At 40.2% G+C, this 25236-nt stretch overlaps 1 protein-coding gene across 2 annotated transcripts in view; it reads right to left on the bottom strand.

The window, feature by feature from the left end:
- LOC102198370 (myoferlin-like) overlaps positions 1-25204 on the bottom strand; it is a 30754-nt gene extending 5550 nt beyond the window's left edge. The window contains exons 1-46 of one of the 2 annotated variants that reach the window (XM_013913484.1): positions 24927-25204; positions 24307-24362; positions 23938-24029; positions 19939-20047; positions 19742-19835; positions 19456-19619; positions 18978-19106; positions 18733-18795; positions 18605-18655; positions 18485-18515; positions 17917-18032; positions 17654-17780; positions 15857-15960; positions 15674-15742; positions 15492-15535; positions 14777-14859; positions 14521-14559; positions 14103-14227; positions 13881-13994; positions 13204-13381; positions 12992-13116; positions 12726-12835; positions 10355-10547; positions 9945-10100; positions 9706-9837; positions 9425-9588; positions 8681-8795; positions 8402-8504; positions 8162-8304; positions 7745-7915; positions 7432-7525; positions 7256-7333; positions 6935-7116; positions 6426-6584; positions 5978-6076; positions 5719-5880; positions 4864-5029; positions 4020-4096; positions 3851-3907; positions 2127-2138; positions 1925-2023; positions 1664-1792; positions 1382-1537; positions 1204-1295; positions 942-1112; positions 701-849 (exon numbers count right to left, since the gene is read on the bottom strand). In XM_013913484.1, coding sequence (XP_013768938.1) covers positions 701-849; positions 942-1112; positions 1204-1295; positions 1382-1537; positions 1664-1792; positions 1925-2023; positions 2127-2138; positions 3851-3907; positions 4020-4096; positions 4864-5029; positions 5719-5880; positions 5978-6076; positions 6426-6584; positions 6935-7116; positions 7256-7333; positions 7432-7525; positions 7745-7915; positions 8162-8304; positions 8402-8504; positions 8681-8795; positions 9425-9588; positions 9706-9837; positions 9945-10100; positions 10355-10547; positions 12726-12835; positions 12992-13116; positions 13204-13381; positions 13881-13994; positions 14103-14227; positions 14521-14559; positions 14777-14859; positions 15492-15535; positions 15674-15742; positions 15857-15960; positions 17654-17780; positions 17917-18032; positions 18485-18515; positions 18605-18655; positions 18733-18795; positions 18978-19106; positions 19456-19619; positions 19742-19835; positions 19939-20047; positions 23938-24029; positions 24307-24362; positions 24927-25014 — 5170 coding nt within the window. In that variant the 5' untranslated portion in view covers positions 25015-25204. The remainder of the gene's footprint in view (positions 1-700; positions 850-941; positions 1113-1203; positions 1296-1381; positions 1538-1663; positions 1793-1924; positions 2024-2126; positions 2139-3850; positions 3908-4019; positions 4097-4863; positions 5030-5718; positions 5881-5977; positions 6077-6425; positions 6585-6934; positions 7117-7255; positions 7334-7431; positions 7526-7744; positions 7916-8161; positions 8305-8401; positions 8505-8680; positions 8796-9424; positions 9589-9705; positions 9838-9944; positions 10101-10354; positions 10548-12725; positions 12836-12991; positions 13117-13203; positions 13382-13880; positions 13995-14102; positions 14228-14520; positions 14560-14776; positions 14860-15491; positions 15536-15673; positions 15743-15856; positions 15961-17653; positions 17781-17916; positions 18033-18484; positions 18516-18604; positions 18656-18732; positions 18796-18977; positions 19107-19455; positions 19620-19741; positions 19836-19938; positions 20048-23937; positions 24030-24306; positions 24363-24926) is intronic. The other variant, XM_013913486.1, reaches the window with a different exon arrangement.
- Between the last annotated feature and the right edge of the window lie 32 nt (positions 25205-25236).

The following is a 25236-nucleotide window of genomic DNA, read 5'->3' on the forward strand; positions in this document are numbered from 1 at the left end:
TTCATTCTTTCTCCCTGTCCTATCCCCCAGTCATGTATGTCCCGTTTGTAGCAACTGAAAATAAAATAAATTCATAATTATAATAAAGGTCAATCAAATGGACCAATATGGCAAGGCCATGATGATCCACTTGGTAAAATAAATCCGCTTGGCATCTTACTTGGCCTTTAGACAACAATTCTGATGGCTAAAGATCCAAATGGGACACAAAAACAAAAAAAAGAAAAAAAAAAAAGAAAGTTGGATATAAAGCCCTTAAATGTAGAATAAAGTGCTTGTGTGAATGTGTATGTGATTGGATGAATGAGACATGCTGTACAAAGCACTTTGGTAGCTGACTAATGTGCTGTATGATGATCAGTCATTTATCATTTAAACAGTAAGAGATTCAAATGAACTGATTCATCTTCTTGAAATCTGAAAGTTGGAGACACATCTGAATTTCAAAACAATTCTGCTGTTTTAGCTGCATTCAAATAAATTTTGTTCAATTAATAAAACATATAGTATTAGATGTTTTAGAGAATTAAACTATAACAATATGTAGCAATGTGAAATGTGCTAAAGACAAAACGTACTGTTAATCTTTGCCAAACAATGAGGGCATGTAGACGGGCATAATAGGGCTTAATTGTTGCTCATTTTTCAACACAAAACATCTAAATCACTCATTTATACTATTATACTTCTAACCCCTTACCAAACTGAACCAGTGTGTATTCTTTTCCATTGAAGGTGAGTGAATTTCCATTATCTTCCGTCCTGGGCTTGGAAAGTCCTTTAAGACGAGCCAGATTCTCAAGAATCTGAGATGGCTTCAGCTGGTCCCGCCACTGGTTGATGCCAGAACTAGATGACAGAACAGTTGGAATTAATATTTCCTCAGCTCTGACTCCATGTTTTCCAAAAAATATTAAAAGGTTTCCCATCTGCTTCCTTACATGCAGTAGCTTTGAGGCAAGCCGCAGTATGAATTATATCGAGACAGGAAGCGGTTCTCCAGGTCGATCACTGTCTCGCCGACCTTCTCGTCACGAGTAAGCAGATCATAGTCATAAACAGAGATCTTCAGGTCCTTGTCCTGGGGCAGGAAACACGTCATCTCAAACATCCTAAACAACAAAAAGGACAGTTATAGAAGTCTTAAGATGTAATAAATTTTCTATTTATACCTGTTTGAATCCATTGACACATAAGGTTTACCTTCCAAACACAGGGTTGAGGGTGTTGGGTAGGTAGTGGTCTCTGTCATCGATCGTGTTTTTTCCCAGTGATATCTTTATGTATGGATCGCACTGAGCAGAAAAGACAAGAAACGGTACTGACCGTACTATGTTTGACAAGATTTGTATTACTGTAGGTAATGCAGATTAACACTCACACTGCCATTATTGTCTTTGGGCTGGAGGTCCATGCCCCGAACCACATAAATCCTAACCAGACACTCCTGAGGTCCGCTATCTGGGAGTTCTCTGAACTGACGCGGTGGAGGAGCTACACCTGGGTCATCTGGCAAGGGGTACACTTTGAACGAACCCTGCAGGTACAAGAGTAAACCCCACACTCAAACAAAGAAATCAAGTTCACTGTAGTCACCCCGTTGTAGTTAATTAACATTTTTCTCTATCTCCAAATATTATTGTTCTAAATGATGTTAGACAACCTTAAACTCTCCAACCACAGTGGGATCATCATCGCCATTGTCGTTCTTGCCTTGCTGGAGTTTGAAGGTGTCGCAGAAATCAGTAAGCCCTTTGAATTCTGGGACATCTTCCAGTTCGCAGTCATAGATCTGAAAATGAACAACACTCACATTCAAGTTGTCTGTAACAACCAAAGAGGAGCGTACGTACTATTTGAAATACATAGACCAAGATGAATGATTAGTTTATGAGTGTTGTGTGAGGAAATGGAGCTGGCTTACTTTGAGGGTATCATATCCTTTCTTGAGGTAAGGACCACATTTCTCCTGGTCTCCTAGCGAGACGTAGAATTTACTCCACCAATCAACTGTCTCTTTTTCCTAAAGATGGAATTGTCCTGCATTTTAATCTCACTGCATTTGGGAAAAGAAGTTGATTTGTCTGCTATTAAATCTTATTTCATCAACTACTAATAAGTCTTACCTTCTCAGCAACCTTTGGCGATTGAAGATGCACCAAAAACAAAAATAAAAACAAGTCAAAAATATTTATAACAGTAACAAAAAAAGTAAGAAGACAAACATTAAATGGAACAAAACTGAAAAGATAGCAGAAAATCGAAATGCAAAGAAGTTGATAAAGTGCTTTCAGCCATAGTTTGATGACTGACAGTGATTCTGTGAAAGGGTGTAGCAACAACAATGAGCTTTTAACACAGCAGACATTTTGACATATCAAACTGAGATCTAAATGATTCATTTCATTTAGTGTATACCTTAATATTCGACATTGCTGTTTTAATATCTTGTGTTAACTTACTGAATCAATATTGATTTTATTTTTCATATATGCCCTTCATGCTATGCCAGTTTAAAATGTCTGCTGTGAAAAGGGTGCTAATAGCAGGTAGCGTGGCTCTGGTGGTGAGGCCCATTGCCTGCCATAACTGACATCTGTTTTTAAATAAATCAAAGGACTAAATTTTCACGTCATTCATAGATTTCATTTTTCACTAAGTTTCTTTTGTGGTCAGAACAACAATTTATTTATTGGTCAACTAAAAAAAAGACATTTTGGGAAATACAGTATTGTCTAAATGTCTTGAGCCACCCCTCATTTCTGCATATTTTACTTCCAAGGATAATTGTCTGCGCTGTGTCCTTAAAGAAATTTAAGGACACTGGACGAGTGGAATACAAAACAAAACTAGGTGCAATGCCTCTTCTAGTATCCGAAGCCTCATTAGAAATGGTCTCGATGTAAGGATGGCTGTCAAGAAGCCATTCTTAAGGAAGGGAAACAGGGAGAAAACATTTGGTTCAAATCTTTGTCACCACAAACAAGAGAGAGGTACAACAGTGGCTGTCTACAGCCATCTGTAAAACATGGTTTGGAGCTGCATTTAAGCCAGTCAGGTTGAGCATCCTGTCAAAACTGATGGAATTATAAATGCAGAAATATAGCTTCTGATTTTGCTCCCATATAAAATAGCATGTGGAAAGCACTGAATCAGCAACAGCCTCATATATGAATGAGAGGTGGCTTTTGCACAATACTGTACCTTTATTTTCTTGAGTCACACGATTTAGATGCAAACAATCATTATGATTCCACACACGTCTATGTGCTAAATTTGAGTCTACTGCCACCACCCAGTTATCTCTGCATAAAGACTGCTGTTGTTAGTAGTATTTTTTTACAGATTTAATACTGGCTACTGTTTGAACTGTTGAATGAATTAATAATAGCACTTAGACTGTACCCACGGACAATCCCAGACTAGCTTTTTCTACCTAATTTGAGTCTGAACTTGAGTACTAGCAGTAGCATCACATTTAGCATTTAGAGCAGTTTCATTTTTAAACTCCATGCAGGAAAATATAGGAAAAATAAGGGTATTTCCCAAAGTATCAAACTTTCTTTAACTAGGAAACTTGTAGGCATGTTCTTTTTGAGGTTTCAGTAGCAGCACTAGCTTCTAAGTTTAGATGCCTGAACATCTATGCTACAATCGATGCTACAATAACAATGTGCTCAATAAAATATGCCAGATAAGACTGCAGTTACTGTGGCAACTCCCCTGTAGATTCATGGCTTTGTGATAGGATTTTTGTTCAGCTTTCTTTAGCTCTGTGATTGTCAGCCATTCAGCATCATTGGAGCCCCGCCTTATGAATTAGAAAGCCATAATAAGTAACCATACATACAAAATGGGAGGTAGGGGATGCCATTTTGTCGACAGCAGCTGACATGCTGTACATAAACTGTAAGCCAGAGTAATCAGAGTAAGTTTGTCAGATTTGACTTGATAGTCAAATTCTGCTCTTAGGTGAACAGAGGAAACGTCTGAGTGTTAGGAAAGGTGGTGGGGCGTACCTGAGCTTCTAGCAGTGGCCTTGTCTCCTCCATGGTGATAGAGACATGTTTGTGAGGCGACGCCATCATCAGAGCCACTGTTAACATTGAGCAGTTACTTTTATCTCTGTGCATAAACTGTATCAGAGTTTGTACCTAGCGTTTCTCTATTAACATACTACAGGCTGTATAAACAACCCTAATTCAAAAAAGATGGGATGCCAGGAATAAAAAAGGATAAATAAAGATTCAGAAATCTCATAAGCCCAATAAAACATATCAAATGGATTAATTTAAGAAAGAAAATTAGTTCCTTTTGAATTTGGTGGCAGCACTGTTCACCACTGTATAGCATCCCATCTTCTTTTAACAAACAGATTGTAAACATCTGGGAACTAAGGAGACCAGCTGCTGGACTTTTGGGAGGGGAATGTGGTCCCACTCTTGTCTGATGTTAGATTCTAGTTGATCAACAGTTCTCAATCTTCTGTGTGGAATTTTTCATTTCATGATGTGTCAAATGTTTTTAACGTCTGGACTGCAGGCAGGCCACATCCAGACCCCAGATTCTTCTCCTAGGAATCCATGCTGTTGTTATAACTGCAGAAAGTTGCTGCCATCAAAAGTAAATTTTTTCTGAAAAACACTTGATAAGTTTTCTATTTTCTGTTGTGATGAGATTTTGAAATCATCGCATTATTTTTCTATTACATGGTTGCACAGTGTCCCAGCTTAAGTGCCTTAAACTTAAATTCCTTCTAATGGCCGTAGGGACCAGTTCCTCTGGTCGCAAAGCAAAAGTTAACTGCTAGTTTTTCAACATGACGTTCATTGCAGGTTGCTGCAGTCTATGATCTGCTCTTACTTTTAGATGACATTGCTCCTTCGGCGGTGATGACATATGGATCACATCTGAACTGCTCCAAAGAACTGATAGTGCACTGGCCTACCACGGGCTTCCTGCCAAATGGACGGTGGTCTATTACCTTCAGCACAATTGGAGGCGTGTACATCTCTTCCTTCGGAAGAAGCTGGATGGAGAGTATAGAGGAAATGGAATAAATAATCAGGGTTTAAATCAATAATAAATAATAATTGAATATTAAGTTGAATGATTCGGGTGTTGGTGTTTTTTTAGACTTTTTCAGAGCAAGAGTAAAGTTTCCTTTTTTTGACAAAGCGTATAGTTGGTGCTTGATCGGGTGACCTCCCTTAGTTACACTGCAAGAGGTCTAGGATGCTACGGGCTTCCCATGATGCACTGGTTTTCTTCTTTACTCACTGAGCATTTATATACAACTCTGCATTTAATCATTATTTACTTTTAATCTCTGGCTCTCTGCCATAGTATGTCTTTGTTTTGTCTTCCTCACCTCACCCACGACACATAATAGCAGATGTGCCTGGTTCTGCCCCAGGTTTCTTCCTGTTAAAAGGGAGTTTTCCCTCTCACGGTTGGAAAAGTGCTTACTAATAGCGGGTCTTCTTATCGTTGGGGTTTTCTCTGTTTTTTCTATTTTATTGCAGGGTCTTTACATTAAAATATAAAGTGTTTTGAGGCAACTGTTGTGCTTTCGGGCTATATAAACAAAACTAAACTGAAATGAATCGAAAAAAGTTTCAAAATTAAAAGTTAATTTAGTTAAATTATTCTTTCTTTCAGACACTTATTTTCCTAATTCTTATGCATAACATAGAGCTTGTGTAGTACTGCCATTACCACTTTGATGAAGAGGACAGAGCTCGGGAAGTTTGGATTCTTCTTCATGTTCTTGATGACGGCCGACTCTACCCTCTGCCCCCCACATTCCACCACGAGGCTGGGTGACGATATTGCTGCCAGTTGGTATGGCTTCATTTTCCTCAGGCCCCATGCAAGAATCTGAAATCAAACATAGATTGGGGAGTTTTAATGAGGTCAAATTCCATGCGTGTCCATCACTTTAGAAGGGAAAGTTATATATAAGGCTGTATTTTACCTCCACAGCAGTCAGCTGCACCACAGGCCGAATGCCCTGAGGTACCATGTAGATGTTCTCTCTCTTTGGGGGAACTAGTGGAAGATCTGAGTCTCCTGACTACAGAGACAGAGGCATTCATTAGGCTTTATTTTTTTCTTGTTATTTTTCCTACAAGACTACACTTGGTTCCATGGGAGTTATAAAGGAATGACGAAAACAACATTACACCTTACATTTCATATAAGAAATGTCAACAGTAATCACCAAAACTACATGGACATGATAAAAGGAGACGAAAAGATGAAAACATTGTTTAAGTTAAGGATTTATTACTCAGTATGTATGACAGACTGTGTGCGACGGAGGTAACACAGTTTTGAGGACGTCTCACAGACCTGAAGGCCCAGAGAACAATTTTTAAACAATGCTATAAAACAGACTATTGTCCACTACTTTCTTTTCAAACCTTGTTTTTAAGAATGAGTTCAGCAGCCACAAGAGCCTCCCCGGCCACCTTCCCCTTCTGGATGATGGGATGCCACAACAGTTTTGGTGTTTGATCCATAGCAGAATTCAGTTTTACTATTGGGGTGCAAATACTGCGGCCCAGCATTTCGTCCTTCCCCTGAAACAGAAACTTCCAAGATTACCATGCATATTCTGATATGTGTGCATAATTAAATAAACATGAGTTTTACAGAGGATGTTGTAAGAGTAACAGATGAATGATGTATATTGCTTTAAAGACAATTAAAACTGTGTAAAGGAAGATGTCAAATGTTTTTTCTTATAATTTAAGCTGGAAAAGTAAAAAGTTTCACTGAAGTCAACTTCAGTGTGATTTCAAATTACAGTTTTACTGTAAGTATCTGCACAAAATCATCAATCAGGGATCTTACAACACTGTAAGCACTGAACAAACAGATTCATTGTGCAGAAGACTTCTCTATATACGCTCTATATCCCTCAGCGTACCACTTGGTCACTATCGTAGAACTCCAGGACAACATTGGGAGGGCGGTAAGCAATCTTCTGGGGGTCTCCGTAAATCTCTACATCATTAAAAATCAGAGTCTGGTCCCAGGTTGGGTTCAGAGTTGCTCTTAGCTTCTCTGTTGTCTTACTGACATGCAGGAAGGAGACATGTGCATATGGATCTGTGGTGGAAAAAAAAGTAGTTTTACCATTTTATTTAACAAAGGGCTTTTGCAGTGATACTTATTTAAGTTCAAATCTAAATCCACTCGAAGTCTTAGGTTTTATATGCATTAAATGTCATTCTTGATTTAATCTTACCAGAGAAACTATCTTTGTCCATGGAGGTCATGTTGCGTGCCTGATGGACGTAGACACGGAGATGGTACATATATGACCCTAAAGAGGAACACAACATGAATGAAGCGGACAGTCAAAAATCCTTCTATGCAAATGCGAAATGCATTCATATGTTCACTTGTATGTGCATCACTCACTGTCAAAGGAGCAGGACACAGTAGGCGTGTTGGCACCAAACAGCTTGGTAGCGTCACCCTTGGAATCTTTCTCGTTCTCCTCTGTGTCAATACCCTGCCGAGAAAACCAGAGAGTTATTACACATTCATATTTCACACGCTCCCAGGAACAAAGAAAACACACACACACATGACAGCTCTGTAGATCGGGTTAATTCATAAGCAAATATTTGATGACTCAGCAAGATCAGGTTGACTTCCAGCTTTGTATAACATCCCATCCTCTCTGGCTTATTCTCGCACTATTACTACTATGCCATTTTCTCATTCTCACCAATGCTCCCTCCAGCTGGAAGATGGCAGCTGCTCCGAGGCGACTTTCCGGTGCCATTTTTCTCCTCCAGCGCCTTCGCCGAAACGTATCTGATGACCTCTCATTTCTGTGGAATTTCCAGCCAATCAGAGAAGAGAATTCCCAGCCCTCAGGGTTGCCTTGATCCCGCCTCTGCGTGCAAAAAGGGACTTGTAGTTAACAGGTAGAAACATTTGTTCTACCTGGATCTAAGAACTAAATTGAGCATAGCATTAGTTCAGGCAGGCCACCAAGTCAAACACAGCCACAGCCCTGACAGATTATCTCATGTATGTGTCAATACGCATGGAAGTTGCAACTGTAATTTACAAAATTAGAATCAATTATAAAAGAAATGGCAAAGCAGTACATAGTCCTGCCCTACTGTGCAGTGCTGACCTCCACAGCTGCTCCTCCGGGGACTTTACTCCTCTTGCGGGGTCGAATCAGCCTTCTTCTGCGGTGAACGTGGTACATCTTCTCTGCAGGAACCCAGGACCGAGGCTTGTCATCTGGAGGAATGGTGACTCCATATTCCCAGCCTTTAAACACCACACAGGCATTCATACCAAAAATGTCCTTAGTTATATGGTTTAAATTTTTTTTTTTTTAGTTATGCTGTGAGGTGAGTGTCTGCACCTTGATCATCCACAGCTCTGTTGATATCCACAGTCCACTCATCCTCCCAGTTCCAACCTGGGGGACAATCAAACTCTGTAGGGTTGCGACTTTTCTCTCCATTCTGCACAACCAAAAAGAGTCACTTAGTGGTATATATATGCTTATAAATGTATCTATATTAAGAGTGTGGGATTATTATCTATTCCAGGCATTTGGGTGAGTCAGCAGTTAACGTGTATGGTTACATTAATGCCTCGATATTTGTTTATCAAGAAGAAAAGAAAACTGTGTTCTCACCACATCAGTGAAGGGTTCAGAAGCAGCCTTCCAGTCTCCACCTGGGAAGCGGGTCTCATTCTGGAAAACCTCATCCATGAATTCAGTGTGTCCTGCATCAGCTTCTGTTAGCAGACTGAATATGAAATAAGACTAAATATGAAAAGAGAATTCAACAATGAGAATATCTACCGTTGCAAACATCAGTATCAAAAACACAAAACACGCGGCAACATCAGTGCACTGTAGCGTGTGTGCGTGTGGTGTGAAACACAAGGAAGCGCTTACATAGTTTGTCAAGCAGTGTTTACATGTTGGGAGTTTCCTAACCGATAAGTTAGCCTAACAAACCCTGTGCTCATCTTACTGAAAGTATGTGCTCCATATTATTACTGTTAGACTCACATCTGACACCCTCCATCAAACAATGTTTGGGAGTTCTGTTTTTCCACTTTACTCTGCTTTTTTTGACAGCTAGAAGTTTGGGTATACAGTGAGAGGCAAAAATCGGCTGGTAACACTTGGAGTGCCGAATGAGTTCGCCTCTGAGTTTACAGATAGGTTAAAAAGATTACGTGAATGACTTCCGTCAGTTTGATACATTTCCATTAATTGACTGCTCTGTGGCATGAGGAGAATGTAAACATGAGAGAGTCCATGTGGCTTATTTCCTTCACACTGCGCCACTCAGTGTTTACCAAGGTAAGGTAGTGGTGAAAACATCAAACAAACCCTGCTTAGATGACCAAGTCCAATTACACTCACGCTTTCTCTGGATCAATGAACCACTCAGACTCCCACTCCCATCCTCTGGGTGGAATGAAGTACTCCTTTTTTAGCTTCAGTTTGCCGGTTACATCAGAAAACTTATGGCGCCCCACCAGTCCCGTAGTCCCCCACTTCCCGAACACCTGAGCCTGATTTTCATACTGTAATACACAGGAAGACGGGCTTGGTTTTAGGAGCTGAGAACACTTGTAATAAGACACATGTATTACAATGTAATACTTGTGTGTGAATCCCAGGTATGTGTGGGAGAAACATACCAGTTCGGCAAACACACTGAAGCTTCCCTCGGAGTATGAGCTGAACTTTTTCTCATGTGCAGACAGACCCAGCCACATGTTAACTCTAATCTGAACTGGCACCTTTAAGCCCTTGTTCTTGTCCATGGGGTACTGTGGAGATGGAGAATAAAAAGCATAGAAAAGCAGCTGATTACTACATAACATTCAAACATTTCTTTTATTTATTTTTTTGCCTGTTTTTGACAGTTCATGTGTACCTGTAAATACACAGTCTGTGTCTTGCCGCAATGCTGCCCACAGGCCTGCTCACTGAATGTAGAGTAGAGGATCTGATGAGCTGGGATGCGACTGCAGGCCACTCTTTTCTCACCCCGTAGCATCCAGATGATCACATCAGGCATGCTGATCTGGGGCTGGACACAGTTAGAAAAACCATGTGAACTTATGCAGTGCTTATGGAAAGACTGTGTATCATGCCTTGGCACACAGATTTGTCCAATAATTAGGATGAATGTCTTGCATTCTTTTGACATGTTACTGCATCACGAGGCTTTTGCATGACACAGTGTATATAATCAATGCTGTACAGATTCCTACAAATACTATTTTTCCTACTAATGCAATTTCTTTTTTTTAAATCAAAGAAGCATTTTTGCTGTGTTTATACCTCTTCAGCCAGCGTTTTGAGCTTTTCTACCCAGGACTCCAAATCGGACAAAGTGTCACGGATCTCTCCGGCCTCATCTCTCATGCGTCTGGCTCCATCTTTGATGCTGGTCAAAGCCCTGTCTCGCAGCTTCTTGATTTGGATGTCCAGAGTTGTCAGGTTGGAGTGGCCCTCGAGCTCAGGTGTTGGGAAACTCAAGGAAAGCAGACAAAATCCTAATCATTTCAGCGCGGCCAAAAAAGTTAAATAATTAAGCAGTTAACTCTTCATAACTGAAGCCGGTTCTTTCTCAGCCTACTATCATCTTATATACTCAAAATCCTCTCAAGCAAATATGTGGCATATCTCAACTGTTATGAATTGCTGTCAAATTAAGACAGTGTTTTATGTAAAATCCTTTTTTTACTGTACTTCATGTAGGAATCAGGCCGAGTAGTCATTATACACTGCATGTTTCTTAGGCAGTAGGACACTCTAGAGATAAAAAAATGACCATGATCTCTAAACAGTTGCTACACATTAGAGGTATGAGACAGAGAATTCATTCACAAATTAATCTAAGGTAGTGAGTCTAAAGGGAAACTTTTCAAAGGCTAAATTGCCAAGTGTATGTATCCATAAAATGTTACAATTTTTTTGAACTACCCTCCATGCTAATGTCTTATGACCAGTACTACCACATATCTAAGAGTGGCTATAGTAGAGGATAAATAAGACTTGAACTAAAAAATGCAATTCAAAGCAGGTGAGATAAGTCACAGGTCCTTTGATAAATGGATTTTGGAGAATTTAAGACAGTAAATTTCAATTTTTAGCTGTTGAAGAACAAGCTTTGTGCTCAAAATGCTGCTTAGAAATACAAATATATATATATATATACAGTGGGGCAAAAAAGTATTTAGTCAGCCACCGATTGTGCAAGTTCCCCCACCTAAAATGATGACAGAGGTCAGTAATTTGCACCAGAGGTACACTTCAACTGTGAGAGACAGAATGTGAAAAAAAAAATCCATGAATCCACATGGTAGGATTTGTAAAGAATTTATTCGTAAATCAGGGTGGAAAATAAGTATTTGGTCAATAACAAAAATACAACTCAATACTTTGTAACATAACCTTTGTTGGCAATAACAGAGGTCAAACGTTTACTATAGGTCTTTACCAGGTTTGCACACACAGTAGCTGGTATTTTGGCCCATTCCTCCATGCAGATCTTCTCGAGAGCAGTGATGTTTTGGGGCTGTCGCCGAGCAACATGGACTTTCAACTCCCGCCACAGATTTTCTATGGGGTTGAGGTCTGGAGACTGGCTAGGCCACTCCAGGACTTTCAAATGCTTCTTACGGAGCCACTCCTTTGTTGCCCGGGCGGTGTGTTTTGGATCATTGTCATGTTGGAAGACCCAGCCTCGTTTCATCTTCAAAGTTCTCACTGATGGAAGGAGGTTTTGGCTCAAAATCTCACGATACATGGCCCCATTCATTCTGTCCTTAACACGGATCAGTCGTCCTGTCCCCTTGGCAGAAAAACAGCCCCATAGCATGATGTTTCCACCCCCATGCTTCACAGTAGGTATGGTGTTCTTGGGATGCAACTCAGTATTCTTCTTCCTCCAAACACGACGAGTTGAGTTTACACCAAAAAGTTCTACTTTGGTTTCATCTGACCACATGACATTCTCCCAATCCTCTGCTGTATCATCCATGTGCTCTCTGGCAAACTTCAGACGGGCCTGGACATGCACTGGCTTCAGCAGCGGAACACGTCTGGCACTGCGGGATTTGATTCCCTGCCGTTGTAGTGTGTTACTGATGGTGACCGTTGTTACTTTGGTCCCAGCTCTCTGCAGGTCATTCACCAGGTCCCCCCGTGTGGTTCTGGGATCTTTGCTCACCGTTCTCATGATCATTTTGACCCCACGGGATGAGATCTTGCGTGGAGCCCCAGATCGAGGGAGATTATCAGTGGTCTTGTATGTCTTCCATTTTCTGATGATTGCACCCACAGTTGATTTTTTCACACCAAGCTGCTTGCCTATTGTAGATTCACTCTTCCCAGTCTGGTGCAGGTCTACAATACTTTTCCTGGTGTCCTTCGAAAGCTTGGCCATGGCGGAGTTTGGAGTCTGACTGTTTGATTTTTTTTTCACATTCTGTCTCTCACAGTTGAAGTGTACCTCTGGTGCAAATTACTGACCTCTGTCATCATTTTAAGTGGGGGAACTTGCACAATCGGTGGCTGACTAAATACTTTTTTGCCCCACTGTATATATATATATATTTCTATTCACATTCACGGAATCCATCCTGTGAATCACCAGGATGTACTTGTGCTTCATTTGTTTGTATTTCTCAAAACGTGCTCCATTTACCTTTCTAGGTCTTCAATCAGCTGATTGAGTAACTTCAGCCACACCTCAGCTAGCTGGTTGTCTGAGACTTTTGCCAAGATTGCCGTTTTAAATTCCTGCAAGTTTGATTGCTGCAACAACAAAACAGTGGTGAGGATTATGTTGGATTATGCTCCCACCTCACGGAGTTACAAACACATGTCAAACATTAGCAGAGCCGTTTCAAAGCAGGCTCTGTACAGGCCATGAATCCTAAACTCAACTGAAAGCATTCATTGCAGTATTACCAAGTGGTGAGTAATGTAGAGGATGATGTTGACAGAGTCCAGACGGTGGCTGATGTCCTCCCAGTATGAGGTAACCACAACCACTGGCTTAGTGTTTGCCCAGGGCAGGTAGTAATAATGATTACCTGGAGAAACATTACATGCCATTAAAAATCATGTGGTCATTCAGTGCTTGAGAACATCATGTATTCAGTGCAGATTTCACCACTCACCATCAAATATAGCACAACTATATTGTGTGGTGGAGGCCAGCGGTTTGCAGGTGGTGTCCAGTTTGTTGCCATAATTACCGATGCTGACCTCAAACTGGATTGGTTCTCCAGGTTCCTGAATCATTGAGGCGCTGTGGAAGACTGCACAGAGGCAGTATTTTCTCCTCCTCTGGTATTTCTGATTAACGAGGAGACGCAGAACAGAGAAAGAGAGGTAGAAAGTTGTTGACTATAGGCTGTATATAAAAGATGGCCATAGCTTCTGGTCTTAAAAACTGAACCGAGCACTAAAGGTGCCTTAAAAATGCATTCTTCCTAATGGAAAGCAGGGGGTGACTATTGGTTCCAAAAAGAAACCCAATTCTATGTCCATGAGAAGTCTCTGACCAAATTAGTCAGCCTTTCACACGATTCATTGGCTCATTAAACATTTTTCTAAAGATCTTATGATTTCAATAACTAGCTTATAATCTTGTTGTTTATTTTCTAACTTAGGGCTCATTCAGAATAACATGGAAGATAAAGCAGGGTACGCCTTAAGCCAAGATTGACAAGTCACTCATATAAGGGTGATATCCAAATATGCATCCATCTTTTATATACAGTCTATGGTTTTGACCTATGAAAAAAGTAACAGGAAAAGTGAAAATTGAAACCAGCCACACGACAGCCAATACCTGTACCACCAGGACGTCATCACTGTGGATTTTGTCTACTGCTTTGTCTGCTTTCCCCTCTAGCTTAGTGGACAGCTCGACCAGAATCCTGCCTCTGTACGCCACGCCTTCTCCCTTTACAAGGACAACATAATGAAATCTTAAAAACCCAACAAAGGCGATTGAAGAAAAAGCATGAAAGAGAAATTCATAAGATAGCAGTTATCGTGTCTTCTCCACTACCTTGCCAAAATTGAGATCCTCATAGGGGTCTGGGAAGCCAGTGAACTCTCTGGGGCTGCCATACAAGTTGATATAACAGGGCCCAAACGCAGGCAGGAAGCCCACCTCAGACTCCCCTGAGTTACCTGGAGAGAGAAAATGGCAAAACAGTCAAGCTGATATAGTGAAGCAAAGTCAAGTTAAAGCGAAAGGTTTGATGCCACTAGGTGTTACTAGGTGACTATTGGAGGTGGCAGGTGGAGGCAGTGAATGGTGGGGCAAGCAGGTGCAGAGACTGTGACAGCAAAACATTCAATGTGAAAACAGAGCAACGCACAGTTATATTGGCAACAGGGAACAAAGAAAGTTAGACATAATCAACATTGTAGCACGAGCGTCATGCGCTATGACCCATGCAACACAGAGCAAAAAGAGAAACCTTCATAAGACGTCGTTGCCCCATATTCCGGATGTTCCTCTATTCCAGGAGAAGAAAAGGACAAGTCGAGTACCATTTAGAAGGGAACACAATGAGGCACATTGGTATAATGCATTTTTCATACACTCATACAACAACATCTAGATATGTGAGATGAAGAAAAAATCAACTTCTCTGCTGACGTTTTAATTTAAAGCTAAAATGTTACGTCTTGGTCCTGTTTTCTGGGATAAAGTAAACATAAATAAATGATTACCTTCTATCTCTCCACCAGAGGAGGCTATGTTGGCCAGATTCAGGTACGTGGTGCCGATGGCATCATTTCCTGTCAAACGATCCCTGCAGTCACACATAATAACTTCAGGCCCAGTCCACACAAACATGCACACATAGACACATAGCCCGCACTCGTGCGATTAACTGTAAAATGACATGCAAATGTCACAGTGTATCTGCGGTGCTACGCTCTGCTTTGTCCACTACCACTATGAAGTAGGACATTGAACAATGGCTCACATTTTATTGCTTTTTGTTGGAAGTTTTGGGATGTTTTCTGTTTTTTCTTCCTTTTTTTCACAGTGGACTTTATTGCCCTCTCAGTATATTTTCAACACCTAACAGACTTTTTTCTAACCTTTTCCTCTGGCACTTTTTTTCTATCCAGCCTTCCTGGAGCCGAGTTATCTGACAGTTGCTTTTCTCAGAAACACACAATGATGACCCGAGAGTCAGTGCCAGCCGAGCATGTTATTCAGGGAAGGGTGTGGCTAGCACAGCATTATTCTCTTAAAGCTAGTATTAGGACAAGGATATGCACACACCTGCGTGCACACACACACTGACCACACTACACAAACTTTGTGCAATACTGTTTCAGCCAAAAGCAAGTGCCTCATATTTTCTTTAGTAATAATATAAAAAAAGAAGAAGAACAGAACATTACAGTTAAACCGTAATTGTATTCAACTTACCAATCAAACACCGTTAGTTTGACACGCTCACACATGGAGGGGAACTAGAGAAACACGCACACACACACACACACACACACACACACACACACACACACACACACACACACACACACAAAGCTTAAACACAGTAATTTCTCTGTTACTTTCTGCTATTTAGCTTTTATCTTAAGGAGCACTACCTTGACTTGAAGGTTCAGTACTTCGTTCCACTCTGGGTTGGCATTCGTCTCAATGATTTGTGTGCACAACTGGAGAGGCAGAATAACACACATCAGCATTTTTTTCTCTATAGGATAAGAATAAAAAATCTAATTTTCTTAATCTAACATTATAGCCCAAAAAAAAGGAGGAAAATCGAGAACCTTTCTGCCAGCAAAGCTAGCCTCCAAAAAGGGATCCACCAGGTTTTTCTTGTTTGCTTCTCCTCCAAAAAGTTCTTTCAAATTCTGGACAAATGCATCATCCACTGTAGCAAGAAAACAGTTGTTAGGTAATAAATATATAATCTTAAATGCTTATATGCTGATTATTATTGGTTCATATGAGAGAGGCCCAGACTTCAGTGTAAAACTAGGTTACAGGCTGACCAGAAACTGCATGTTTTTGTAGAATATGAGCTCCAGACAGAGTGAAACTAAGTTCAGACAGAAGGGTGACAGGTTGCCCTCTCAACAGACTTTAGAAAGAGGAGGTTATTGCAAGCTGCACAGGAAGTTTTAGTGCACAGGCATATCAATAAAATCAGACACAGAAAAGAGGAACTGAATAGAAGAAGTTTTGTGTGTAATGAACAGAGATGGGCAGTAACGCATTACTGTAATCTGATTACTTTTTTCAGGTAACGAGTAAAGTAGGGGATTACTATTGCAAAAACGGTAATTAGATTACCGTTACTTTCCCGTAGGAACGCTGCATTACTGCGTTACTAAAACCGTGATTTTTTTTTTGCGAGAATGTCTCATGACAGTGACGTAAGCAAGTGCGATGTTCGTGACAACAGCTGTCTGCAGATCAACAATGGATCATATATCAAGTGCGGGAGAGAGTATGAGCATGCAGTGTTTAAAGCGTGGAAGTACTGACCTTACTTTAAGTTTGATTCCATAAAAAGTGACAAAAACATTAGCATCTGTTGTGCATGGGAAGAAAACTTCTTTTTAAAGCGAAAAAAACCCCTAAACTTCCAAGCAAGCACCGAGTGCGCAACGACGTAATGGGAAATTCACAGAGAAACTCGCGGATTCTTCAACTGACTGCAGCACACCTGCACCAGGGTAAACTTCTGCCTACGCCACTCCTGCTTTACAGGTGAAAATAGAGCAAAAGGACCGCTAGTCTTTGACGTTATTTATTTTCTTCTGTGTTTTACTTGCATCTATTTGAAAGACTGAGTGTAAACACTTTTTATGTGCTGGAATGTGCAGAAAATAGGTTTAAATATTAAACAAATTTCTTCCAGTCAGAGAGTGTTGCATATAATTAAATTTTTGCTTGATGCATAAAGTTAAAAGATTAAAACTAATAAAACAAGTTTTAAAAAGGGACTTTTCCATTTGATTACATTTTGTATGATGGATTATGTAGAAAAAGTAGAATTAGGCTGAAAGAGCTATCGCTTTATCACCTATTCAGGTTGTAAATCGTGTTTTTAAAAAGTAACTAAGTAACTAAGTGATTAATTACTTTTGAAAATAAGTAATCAGTAAAGTAACGGGATTACTTTTTTGGGGAAGTAATCAGTAATTAGTTACTGATTACTTTTTTCAAGTAACTTGACCAACACTGGTAATGAAACTGTGTGTGACGTATGTGACGTCGAGAGGTACATAAATAACCTGGCTTCCTGTTTTCTGCTTGAGACTGGCTGATGTGAGCAGGCGTTTCTGTGTGTGCTCAGTCTCCATATCCCGGGATATGTAAATAAAGATCATTTTTTAAAGTAAAAGACCACTTTTGAGCTGTGTCTTTTTGGCCCTAAGAATCAAAAGAACCGTTTTTAAAACAGTGCAAGAAAGAATCAGTCTTAATTTATTTAAGACAATAAAAACATCAGTTTAATAGGGTTAACAAGGAGAACTAAACTTCATTTTATTATGATTTAAATGACCAGTCGGTTTGGTACAAATGTAGAGTGAATGCTGATCTAGATCTGCTCTTACTCTGGGGAATGTCCTCAGCTCTGAACACCTTCAGTGACAGCGTGGCCCATCTAAGAGTCACGCCCGCTGGAAGCAGCAGATTACTCTCTATGTCATCATGGTCGTCATTGGACTCTCTCTTTTCCACCTGCAGCGTTTGAGGCAGAACAAAGAAAGAATGCATGAGAGAAAGCGAATTGTGTAAGCAGCCTATTTACATTGTGGAGGAGGAAGCAAAGAGCTGCAGTCAAAGTCCTCTGAGAGCTGCAGCTCATCGGTCATACCGGAGGATCATCGCCAGTCCCGACAACAAAGAGGCTGACTTTCAGGTAGCCTTTAGCCCCAGAGCTGGAGTCATCTGGGTCATTCAAAAGGATCCACTTCCTCATGACACAATGGGCTGTAAAAGGACCACACACATAAAAACACCACATAGGATAAACAGACTTTATTAGGGCACCATCAGGGAGAGTGTGTGGAGAAGTTAAAAAGCACTTCAGGCTTTGTAACTTTGAAAAAATCTCAGAAAAAGTAAAAGAAAATTAGTTTTCAGCATTTTAGATGTGGAGACATTAAATAACATAGTGGTTACTAAATCTGGCACAAGCTTTTTGGCCCCTTGTTGGCACCAGTAACACAATACTGACATTTTGCCTACAAAGTTGTAATTGGTCTTAGTTTTTTGTCTTGATTTTGACCTTTAAACTGGTCACTTTGTCTAAGATTTTCTCCTCCACCATGCACCATGCGACACTGACAGCAGCCCACTGCATTATGATCTCCACAAAATAAACTAAAGTACCGTCTGTGTGGATGCAAATGACACTCAAATCTGTGGTTGAACCAGCTTACCTGGCTCATCATAAACATAACCAACGTCCACCTGTTTGAGAGAATAAGATGAGATTAGCCAGACTTGTTTGTCATTTCAGATGTTTCAGCATTTTGTATGGAGGAGAGTAGACCGGGTACCTTGAATTCTCCCATAAGACTGTCAGCCCTCAGTGAACAGGAGTTATACACCTGCAGAGAAGAGTGCAACCATCAGTAGGTGGTATAAATGCTAACAGAGGACTTCAACATTTCCTATTAATACTAACCCGAAAACTAATGTTCTCATCAAACAGATCGGAGGGTAACATGTGGACATTGTAGAAGAATATCTGCAAAAAAGGAAAAAGGAAAAAAACATCATACAAGGTTCAAACAAAGCAAAACATTTCACATCTCTGTAGAATCTGGTGTGGCATGTTTGGATAGACTCGACTTTAATTAGTTATAATGAGATTGATAGAATAAGAAAAATATTTTTGTGTAGTCACTCTGTGCAAATAAATGGCAGTACCTCATCGAAGAAGGGGTTGTTTCCCCTCTTAATCCTGGTCCTGTGGGTGTGCCCACAAACGTAAACCTTGACTACTGGTTTGATGTTATTGCCAGGCAACTGACGGGCCTCGATGATCCGGACTCGAATCTGAGAGACAGAATGAGGGAGGATAAATTTACAGGTACACCACACAAGAAGCCTTTTGACTTCAGACCTGCCTTAATTCTTCGTGGTACAGATTTAACAAGGTGCTGAAAATATTCCTCACAGATTTTTGTCTGAGGAATATATATCTTGTCTATAAACAATCTTCTCCCATGAACATAGAATCAATGCACTGTACAAATTTGTACACCACCAACTACACAAATATTTTAGTAACATCTCACTCATGAAAGGCTTAATTTAAAGTTCACGATCCTCGTGTTCTGATCCTCACCAGCACATCCAAAGTTTTTTTCTGCAGCTATTGGTCTTTATTGATAATCAAACTGACCTGAAAGTCCTGAGGTTTATTTGCAAGTCGATATCGACTCTGTGCCCTGGCCACACCCCGACGAAGATTAACCGACTGACCACCGGATGGGGACGTCCCTGCAGGGCCGCTTTGGCTCCCATCTGGAAGAGTTTCATTGCCCTCCTCGCCGCCACCACCACCTCCTAAAAAGCACAAAGACAGGGCGATCACAGGTCAAATACCTGACAAACCTCTAAACAAATGTAATACTCTCAGTAGACACATGCTCTATTGTGCAGTATTACTGGAAATCACATAAACATACCAGCATCCACTGTAGTTTCTCCTGACTGAGGATCATTGGGGTTTGGTACAGCGTTTGCTGGAGCATCATAGCCGACCAAAAGATTGATTGTTGCCTGAAAGGAAATTATTGGCTAGTCTTCTATTTTAAATATATATTTTTTATGAAATTATATTTTGCTTATATTTTTGAGTTCATATCAAAGGATGAAAACTTACTCCAATATTCTGTCCACTTTCACTGACCAGGGGAACATTTTTACACGGCAGTGATCTCGCTTGACCTGAAGCGAGGTCTTTCAAATAGATTTTAGCAGACCCGAGGAATCTATTGGAAAAAAACAAACAGTGTCAGACAGCATACTTTTCAATACATACAACACACACACAACTTGGAGGACTTTGCCTGGTGACCATTCTGTTTCAATGTCCTGATTGAATCAGGCAAAACATGTGCTACCATTTTAGTCGGCAAATTTACCAGTAATCAGATTACACAGATTACACAAAAATTAAAAGCTGCATGTGTGCACAGTGAAGCCTACATTCACACAAAAAGCCGTGGAGAAGGTCACCACCCAGATCTAACAAACCATACTTGTTCAGATGCACAAACACAACACTATGAGCTACCACACACTCAATACTACCAGCCTCTGTTTTAAACAGCAACAACTTTCTGCACCGAGGACGGAAATGAATTAACGCTTCCTATTTGGGAGACCTTTAAAAGGTGGGAGTGATAAAGTTTAAACTTCCAAATAATAATAAATGAATAACACAATACAACTCTACAGTATTAAAATGTGCAAAACACCACTGCCATATGTATCATGCAATGATCGAATAAAACAGGTTTTCTGATAAATCTCATGCGTCTTTGAAGGCATCAAACATCTACTAAAAGTAATATTACTTACACCATTACCCAATTATTTCATCTCCAAAGTCAAGTAATTATTAACCCGATTAATGTTCATTGGGAAAAACAGAATTGTGTTCCTCAGTTAACGTGTCCTTTAATGTTTTAAAGAAAACAAATCAAATGAAACTCTATGTGAGCTATGAGCTATGTGAGCTATGCCCAAAACACCAGTGTCACACAGTGTATCTCAGCATTTCCAGCATTGTCCTTTCATTGCTTATTGTGTCTGTGTCTGCCTTGGCGCGCAGTCAAAAACTACACTGTTTCCTGTTTATCTTGCTTATTCTTTCACAATTACAAGAAATTTGACAGCAACTACTAAAACTGTAAAACTTGCAACTAAACGTATAAAAGGCCAGAATTTCAAACCCATGTTTTCTCCTCCTGATATAGACAGAGAAAACATTACTGTGTCCAAAAGGAATACAGCTAACCCAATGGAGTGTTATGAACACCGTGTAAGTTGTCTCTCTTTGGGTGGACACTGTCATTTTATTTTGGCAGCATTCCTGGCGGAGGAGTTCCTGCAACATAAACTTGCTGCTGACCTACATCTGACACCAAAGGCTACAGCATTTAAACATCTCGTGTGAAAGAGATTTAAATATACTGCTATCCATGCACTATAATAGTGTACTCAAAAAACCTCAGCAGTGAGTGTGACATGGTGATACGATGAGCAGTAACTTAACTTGTCGAGATGACTTTAGGACACTGAACAAATACTTGGACAGAATTTATTGTGGGGAGGAGATCCAGTCATTATTCCACATGAGGAAGGAGACCAACACTGGTACTCCCTAGACATTCAGTGACTCATGAAACTGGCATTTAACCTCATATTAAACCAGCCCTTTTTGTGTATTTTATTACACAACAGAATTTAAAGCTCTATCAAATAGTGTTTCCAAGCAGGAAGAGCCTGTGTTAGAGCTTTTCCTTGCATAGTCTGACCAAAATCTCTCGACAAATGAAAGCCATTCAGCGGAGAGTTTGACATGGTTCAGCACGTGATTTTGCATATCTGCTGTTTTTAGAACATTCAAATACTAAGTAGTGCCGTACTAACTGTGTTAGCGTCCTCACTGAGCAGTGGGAAAATCATTAGAGCCCTGGTGTAAGTGCAGAGTAGGGAAATTATACCTGGAGTGCCAACTTCCCATTTAAACAAATAACAACCAGCAGACTTTGTGACCATTGTCGAGGCTTGGTGATGTCATGTTCAAAATATTGCTCTCGCCTACATGCAGGATAAAATTTGAACTCATAATGAGTTATTATTGTAATAACTCAGGGTTGTTGTTTTTTTCACTTTGTCAGGATGTTAAATTTTTCTAAGAATACAAATATACAAGGGTGCCTCTGACACAATGACGTTCTCACTTATATCAGTTCAGTATAATTAACTATGTGTTAACGGGAATGAGTGACTTACAGTACAAATAACCTTGAATGTCTGCCACCCACCCTCTGTCAACATTCATTTCCCTTTGCACGGCTTTGAAATATTGCGGCTCATCTGAGATACATTTGTGACAAGAGTGTGAAAATCACCCATGGTGCACTTAAAAAGCTTAAAAGCCCAGAAATATCTTTCATCGGCAAGTGAAAAGTGGTTTGAAATATTTGCACAGACCAACAGGAAATGAGACTACTTAAGCGTTTGATATGAAAGAATTCCCTCAGCCAAAAACTGTGACAAACTGGAAATCTCTGCATTTCAAATATACAGTCAAATTTTATACGCTTACATTTTAATTTTTTTATTGTCGAGTCATGAACCATTCAGTGATTTCTAAAAGCCTACAGCTCTATTTGAGCCTCAACTGCATAACAGGGGAAATGAAAAGTTCCATCAGGGATGGATGCAAAGCAGGTAAAGGGAGGATAGTTAAGACCACAAGCTTTCAAATGGACTTCAAAGGTAAGTTATTAACCAGAAGCTGTGGAAAACAGTGTCGCAGTTACAACGAAATATGCTGTAGATATTCATTGTCTGCAGGGTATGAACTATGATGGCTGTTGATACTTGGACTCTTTTTTTCTTCAGTTTCATGTTAAAGACTGCATCGCTGTTTGCACTGGGAGACTTTATCCCACAATCTTCTGATTCCTCACAAAATCAAATTAGTCAGGAAGAATGCGTATTTTCCTCCCTCCTGTTGCTACAGCGACAGGGAATACCCATAACAGTATCTGCAAAGCTATCTGAGAAGGACAAATCCTCCTCTGCTTCCACTCTGTAGCTCTTTAGAGAGTGTGTCAGACGGCCAGCTCAGTGGAAAACTTTACTCTGTATGGAGACACATTTGCAAAGCCCCTCCTTCAGTTATGACTGTCCCATGCACAAGGGAAACTTTTACTCAGTTTAGCACATATGTGTGCATAAATCCACAGGAAATCCATCTCAGGACTGACATGTTTCATACGAAACAAGAACTTTTAGCATCATCGGCTTTCTTAGCATAAAAAAGACCTTGATCGTGATAATTAGTGATGTTGGGGAAACATTCCTTGTGGTTGGCCTGAATCAGTCCCATATGGGATTCTGGTTTTAGCTGGAAGTGAAAACCTTTTAGCGTATTTTTGGAGCAGGTTCAGGCTTTTTTTGGCATTACAGCACATCTCACTCAGACAGTATTAAAATAGCTCATACCACTACATCTACTACAACAACTCCACATTAGCTTTGAGAATTTGCTTTGTTCTCTATCACACTGTGCTACACAAATCTCAAAGACGGGGGGAAAAAAGACATCCATTGTTGCACAAGAAGGCATCCCACACAGCTCTGCAAGTCTCAGCATGGCAAGAAGGGTGTAGCAGGCTGAGGGGGTTGGAAAAACGAACTACATAGCTGCAATATTGAGTTATTATGAACACATCAAACTTCTTTTTGTTTATATTGGTGTGTCCTTGTTCTCACACACACACACGCACACACACAATATGTTGATGCTGTTATGTTGTTCTGATCCTGCTTCTAAGCAACTGGTAGTAGCAGCCTGTGACATGTGCAAATAGCAGGTAGCCCATATACAGCTTAAGCTATGATGGCTCTGCAGTAAGCGAATAATCAGTTTCTTAAAAGCAACATAAAAGAAAAAGGGACACACACCTCTACCTGTGTTGACTAATCTGCTACCTGACTAAACAGGCTCAATTCTTACAAGCTCCTGTTTCAGACAATACTAAGCTTGTATTGTAATTCAGTAAGGTGAGGCACAGCTTTTCATGACTTGTTGCACAAAGCTGAGAGGGGATCTCAGTTTCCAGGCATGCAGTGTACTTACTTATCTTTCCCAATAGTTTCATAGTCTTTCACAATCACGTCGATGAAGGAGCTGGAGTCCAGTGCCTTGCCTTTTAGATCAAATTCAACCAACTACAAGTGAACAAATGTGAGAAAAGCATGCCATCAGATACAGAACCTAAACTGCTGTCATGTCTTAAATAAGCACATTTTATCAAGGAACAACATATATATTACAGATAATCATATATGTGTGTATGTTAGCCATGTGGTGTGTGGGACTGCAATTGCAGTATGGAAAGTTTGCATTAAGTATTGCTACATTCCTGGCAATTCATCTTAAAAAATAATAAAAACAGGTAAAAGGGAGTGAAGTATTGCAGAGTGTTTCTTTGTCTGTGTGATTTACCTCATTCCACACTGGATTCAACTCTTTGTCAATCGATTTTGTTTTCTTCTTGTCATCTGAAAGGGGAACACATTTTTTTCCCTTAATGCTCCCTTTTTATTGAAAAGTTAAGAAAAGTAACATTCACATCTTATTGTTTTAAATCAAATGACACGGTACCTTTATAGCAACAGCAATGCTAGGATCAGTACTGTAAGTCAGTACTGTGTCTGCTCTGTCTTGTGCAGAACTGTCATATATGATTTTAATTCTGTGGCTGAAGCCAACTTTGAGTACAGACTCAAACTTGTCTGTTCACTTCTTTGCCCGAGTTCATTTCACTGTATCACACACATGCAAACAAGTCACTCCCCAGCTATGCGTCAGGAAATTAAATTATTCTTGGATTAAAAAAGCACTTTTGTTTTTTAACATTTGTAATCTGGCCAGTTCATCTGATGAGCTCAGCAGCACCTCTGTACCTCAGCTACCACAAACCAGATGAAAGAATATTAAATTAGATGCCTAAAAAACTTCAAGCCCTGCAACAATCACTATTACAAATTATTAGGCAACATTTACTTTTTACTGAAGACAAGAACACACCCAAACTGTTTTACGTGTAGAGAAAAGAAACCTACCTCTAAAAATCACAGTGGTAATTGGATCAGGAACTCCAAGGGTCTTTTTAGGTAGACCCTTAGCCGACTCTACTACAACCCGCAACATGACACCAAATGAGTTTAAATGAAAAGAAAACTAAACTAATCAGTTTAAAAGAAGAAATGTCCACGCAAGACCGACATCCTCACGGCCCCATCACAGAAGCTGTCAGGGCAGGGCTGACAAAGTCTAGCTCCAGGATTCAGGAACAAGGGCGGATCACGGGTCTATAATTATGCTGAGCAACAGCCTTAACTATTGCTGCCTTCTGTTGGTGTGAGTGGAAAA

This window comes from Pundamilia nyererei, unplaced genomic scaffold (assembly GCF_000239375.1).
Source record: "Pundamilia nyererei isolate P.nyererei 1_Seehausen unplaced genomic scaffold, PunNye1.0 scaffold00005, whole genome shotgun sequence".
Taxonomy (NCBI): Eukaryota; Metazoa; Chordata; class Actinopteri; order Cichliformes; family Cichlidae; genus Pundamilia; species Pundamilia nyererei.